This window comes from Acartia tonsa, chromosome 12, assembly GCF_053477335.1.
Source record: "Acartia tonsa isolate MP-2025a chromosome 12, ASM5347733v1, whole genome shotgun sequence".
In the NCBI taxonomy this organism is placed as follows: Eukaryota; Metazoa; Arthropoda; class Copepoda; order Calanoida; family Acartiidae; genus Acartia; species Acartia tonsa.
In genome coordinates this window covers 673,624-679,623 of record NC_137271.1, presented here as the reverse complement: position 1 = coordinate 679,623, position 6,000 = coordinate 673,624, and the positions used below count along the sequence as shown (strand labels likewise).

The window sequence follows — 6,000 nt, the reverse complement described above, 5'->3', positions numbered from 1 at the left end:
AAAAAATGCTTGATCATATTTTTAAAATTTAAATAAAATCAAATAAGGAAGGTGACTTGAGAGCTAAAAATAAATCAATGTTGGATAAGTACAATAATAATAGATTTTGAAGCTTTAATATTTAACTTTACCAAAATAGACATGTATGAGAGATTGTAATAAATTGTTAGCAATTAACTAAATTATTCCTACAGAAGTCAATCTTCAAGCATTATTTAAAGTCTTGGTGAATAATATACTACAGGCTCGTGGTTATAGGAAATATTTACAAAAAAATCAAGCAGTCTGTCTTTAATAATATTTAAGATACCATAGACCAGTTTTTAAAGACATATGGACTGAATATGATTGATAAGAATTTACAAGCATAGATATTACAGCTGTTAACATTAAAGACAAGTATTTATGGGTAAGTGGCATTAGATGGGTTATATTAGATTAGGAATTAAACATCAGGTTCTTCAAGTTTAAAGTCTTCAATATCAATTTTATTAACATTTTCATAAACCTCTGAATGATCAATATTGTCACTATCATAGAGATAATCACCAGTTTCTTCTTTTTTTACATTAACATCTACATCAGCTTTGTCAATGAAAGCAGGCTCCTCTTTAATAGAGAGAGAATCATTAGCAAGAGTTTCTTTTATATTAGTTTGAGGTAAATCTGAGGTAAATTCTTCCCAATATTTTTTCACCAAATCTTCTTCTTCAACTTCTATTTCAGCATTTTCTGTTTTTACTTGAGAAATATTATTTGCGTCATCTTCCTTTACTTCAGGATTAGCAATATTGTTGTCACTAATATCAATAGCATTATCACTTATATTAGTATTATTTCCATTATTTTTAAGGCAATTTTTATTCAGTTCTTCGATTTCTGATAGTGAAAGCTTCTTTATCATCACACAAACAGGTTTCATTGTTGATTGTAAGTGAATATATTTGGCATTGTGTGCTTTCTCATGTTTATCTTTATAATGTAATATAGTGAATGATTTACTACAAATATCACATGAATATGGTTTCTCTTCGATGTGTGTTCTGATATGTCTACTTTTATTACTTGAACTGGAGAATGACCTACCACATATACTACAAGAATATAACTTCTCTCCTGTATGTGTTTTCATATGTGTTTTTCTATGATGAGAATGAGTAAATGTTTTACCGCACATTTCACATGAATATGGTTTCTCACCTGTATGTGTTCTCATATGCCTATCTTTACTGTCAGGTCGAGAGAATGATTCATTACATATTTCACATGAATATGGTTTCTCACCAGTATGTGTTCTTATATGTTTATTTTTAGTGCTTAGATGTGAGAATGATCTTTTACATATCTCACATGAATATGGTTTCTCCCCTGTATGTATTATCATATGTTTCTCTTTATTGCTTTTATCCGAGAATGATTTACTACATATTTCACAGGAGTATGGTTTCTCACCAGTATGTGTTTTCATGTGAATTTCTTTACTGTAGGGACGTGAAAATGATTTCCCACATATCTCACATTGTTTCGGTATGTATTTCTTGTATTCCCTGGCAAGTTCGAACCCATTAATCCCTGTTTCCTTACACCAAATTTCCTAGAGAATGAGTGTGTTACGCGGCATTCCTAACTATCTCCGCGCGGCGCGTGGCTTGTAAACAGACAAAAGAAACGCGCACTTTTCCTTTGATTAGTCCCACGTGAAGAGCTACGTGATTGAAAATAATGTATTGCTTGAATATACATGCGCTCTGATGTGTGGAATATCTCAAATAAGCCTTCTGCTTAGTTTGACATCATAATGTGGTAAGAATTTATCTTTAATTCTTAATAATAAGCGTAGTATGGTATATTTTTACGAAGAAATTTAAAACATTAATTTTTCAACAAATAGACCATTTAACTGCTAACTTTTGACATACGAATATTTTCCTTAATTTTATTGATCATTTGAATCTAAAATTATCAATTTCTGATGCTATTTAATATGTTTCGTGCCAATTTAAAGTTTTTTAGAAATTTTATATTTTTAATTAAATTGAAATCACGCAACCTCGATCTTACAAAAATAATAAACCATTAATATTATGTAATTAATTTTTATATTTTTGTTTTAGATTCACTGTTTTCATGGTAATAAATACACATTTGTAAACTTCACATGTTGGTCATTCGGAGGGCTTGAGATTAAGATTTCGAGAACGGCTAGGTATGGCGTTCCGAAACAATGAAAACAAGACAGAACAGATGTTGCTAAGAAGAATCTGTGAAGTTTTGAATGTGTTGGTTGTGATACCTTAACACACATTATTATAGTCGTAATCAGTACAGTTAACTTTAGTGACAATCATGGGTCCTAAAAAGAATAAAGGTGAACAATTGAGTAAGCGGCTGCGTCCAGCCGTTGATGCCCTAACCAGTGAGCTAAATAGAGTGATGAAGTTGGTCAGTGATACTTCAGAACTTAATGTTAGACATCTCACTAAGGAATCAATCCTTGTCCATGACAAGTTCGAGACATTTGACAGCATCATGGTCGGTTTTAGCAAGCTTGGTTTGAGAATCCAAGAGCTTGATGAGTTTAGTGACATTTATTCTGATATAGTTACTGTACAAAAAGACTATAGTGCCTTGAAAGACGCTCTTGATGCTATAGAAGAGCTTAGTGACATTCAAAGTGTTGTTGATGTTGTTGGTGATAATTTGCCTAACCATCAGGCTGAACTTTATGATCGATGTTTGAAGATTGTGAAAGTTATTAAAGGGCCATACTTTCCCTTGCCTGATGCAATTATAAACACTTTGTCTGCTTTGATGAAACGTCTGGCTGAGGTTAAGCTTGAACCTGTGAAGCCACCCACGACGACGGCGGGTGCCTCGACAGCATCGCCATTTGTGTCACCGTTTGGCACACCACAGTTCGTCGCCGGTTCTATGTTCACGCCAGGATATATGAATCGTGTCGACGAACGTCTTCTTCCATCTTTCGACGGCCTGGAAGCTTCCTATGTAAGTTTTAAAGACACTTTTAAAAAGCTTACTGTAGGACAAGACCCGTCGTATTTACAGTTATTGTTGAGCAGTGAAAAGGTCTGTAAAAATAAAGAGCTTAGACTCCAGTTAATTCAAATTCAATTGCATGAATCTCAGTGGGCCTACCTTGACGCACGTTTTAAGTCCAAAACACGTCAGATGCTCTGCCTTTTCAACCAATGGGAGAAGAAGTCTAAACCGTCGGACTCCAACCAGATTGTGACTGTGTTAGCAGAGTTTGGCGGAGCAGTTAGCCAGCTGGAGCAGCTGACTAAAGATGATGAAGATGATGAAGTTACCACTAGCCAGTGGTTGACTGTGATACTTCTTGAGATGTTATCCAAGAAGTTGCCACGTGATTTTCAAGATAAGCTCAATTTATCATTGGGCTCGATGGATGTCCCAAACGTCCCAAAGCTGTTAAAGATTATTGAAGAACAGCGTGGCGCCATTTTAATGAGGTGTTCGACTGATATGGACACCCCCTCTAAGAAGAAAGGTAACCCTGCGACAGCCGCTACCGCCGTAGGTAAACCTGGTAAATCCAAGATGAAGCAGTCATGTTTTGTTAATGGCTGTAGTGAGATGCACTTACTTTACAAGTGCCCAAAATTTCATGACCTGTCAGTGTCAGACAGGAAGAGTATTGTGGAGAGTGCTGGATGCTGTTGGATTTGTTTGCAAAAAGGGCATAAATCTGTGGATTGCCCGAAGGCAGATGTAATAGGCGGCTGCAAAGTGGACAATTGTGGTCAGGCCCATAACAACCTTTTGCATGAGAGTGTTGATATGGCTGCCGCCGTCTATGAAGTACACACTTCCCCTGAGGCGAACCTAATGTTAATGTTACAACAATTAGACGTTGTTGACATTAATCGCCAGAAGGTCCCAGTGAACGCTATGTGGGACACTGGTTTAACTACCACAATGGTAACCCAGTCACTTGTTAATAAACTTCAGTTACCTTTTACTGGACGTTCAGCAAGAATTTCTCTAGCTGACGGTGAAGTTAAACGTCTCCCGACGGTCAAGCTATGTTTAATTGATCGACACAAGAATTATCACATATTAGAACCTGTGGTAGTGCCTCTCATTGGTCCAAAAGAGGCGATCTGCTCCATAAATCCTGTGGAGGCAGCTGTTTTGTTTGATATGAAACCTGAAGATTTTACTTTGGTTGATGGGCAGGTTGATTTGCTCGTAGGGCACCTGCACCCATCGATGTTTCCCTACTCTGAACGTTCAGTAGGAGAAACCATGCTTTACTCCAGCCTGTTTGGATCTGGATATTTTGCTGTTAGTGCTAATGGTTTAGCAAAGAGTAGGTATGTTGTCTGCTCAGATGTTCAGCCGCAGCCGACTGTTGGTGCTGCTTGTGATGCTATTATTGAACCTGTTGGTTCTGCTTGTAACGCGGCTGATGAACCTTTTGGTTCTGCTAGTGCTGCAGCCGTTGACAACCTGGCTACGGCGGGTGCTGCCGTGGTTATTACTGATAATGATGTTAGTTGTGCTGCAGTTATTCCTGATGATATTGGTAACGATACTGTAGTCGTTGATAACTTTGTTACGGCGGGTGTTGAGCCGCTGAATGATTCGGTTCCAGCCGGACAAGAGCCGACGGGAGTTTCGGTTCCGGCTGGACAAGAGCCGATCAGAGTTTTGGTTCCAGCTGGACAAGAGCCGACGGGAGTTTCGGTTCCAGCTGGGCAAGAGCCGATAAGAAATTCGGTCTCGGCCGGACAAGAGCCGACGGGAGTTTCGGTTCCGGCCGGACAAAAGCCAGTAGATGATTCTAAGTTTTATGACAGCCACACTTTTATTACGTGCCCTGGTGGTGTTATGAATCAAGAATCGACTTGGTTGCTGCCAAGCTGGCCGCCCGACGCAGGGTAAGAGGCCTGCCAATGGCGGTGGAAATATGGCGGGTGTTGCCGCCAGAAAGTCATTGAAATTTTTCAAACCACACATATCTAATCTACAACATGAACTATTATGTGAAAATGATCTTTAAAGAAAAAAAAAAATATATCACAAGTTATATATTAGGCTTGTGAAGGGAACCAAATGGGTTCTGTAAAGAATAAGTATTCATTATTCAACTAATTTTATTGTTCATACCTAAGCACAAAAATTCTACAAAACTGTTTAGACTTTTAAAGCAGATTTTAAAAAGATTTTGTTTCTTTAAGTATGATTTTGAAAAGCAAAAGTTCGTGAAATGATTTTTGCAGATTTTAAATTGAGAAAAATAGATTTTTTACAAATTATTTTTCTAGTTTTTTTTATGGTTCACGTTTACTTAAAAAATGTTATTTCTCAGATTCTCATATGAAATAATGCATTAAAGTAAAGAACACAACATGTAATATTATTATGATAATGTTTAAGATATTCCTCATTATTATTTTAAAAGATTATCGCAAAAAATCAAGATATTTGTTTAAATTTGTAAGCAAATCAAAGATTTTCTTTCATTCCGGAGGCAGAGATTCTTAACAATTCATGTACAAAGTTTTTTTTTGTTCACTCCGGAAGCTGGGATTCCATTAATCCACGCGTAAAGATTTTTTTTCATTCCGAGAGCAGAGATTCGTAGTAATATACGTACCTAGCGATTTCGGACAATTTTAAACCTTGAGAAAGTATTTTATAGCAATTATTTTCCTAGGTATATATATTTTTCGTTCATGTTTAGCATTTATAATAATGAACACGATGTGTAATATTATTAAAATATTGATTAATATTTTATTTGAATATCACAGAATTAATTTAAGATAAACTATGCATATTTTAAATTAACTCTACCTTCATTTTTATCGCATATATTAAAATTGAAGCAGTATTTTTAAAAAAGAAATGGGTAACATTTCTTAAGATTTACAAGTAACGCAAATTTTGATACAATTTCGTTTAAACTTTCAAATCGATGCAAGATTTTTTCATTTGATTTCAATGATTTAAGTC

The 6,000-nt window shown here is 35.9% G+C and overlaps 1 protein-coding gene across 1 annotated transcript; it reads right to left on the bottom strand.

The window, feature by feature from the left end:
• Positions 1–250: 250 nt before the first annotated feature.
• LOC145333070 (uncharacterized) lies at positions 251–1,514 on the bottom strand. Its single transcript, XM_080178215.1, has one exon. It carries the CDS (start codon positions 1,466–1,468, stop codon positions 446–448), a length of 1,023 nt encoding a protein of 340 aa, XP_080034341.1. The 5' UTR covers positions 1,469–1,514; the 3' UTR covers positions 251–445.
• Between the last annotated feature and the right edge of the window lie 4,486 nt (positions 1,515–6,000).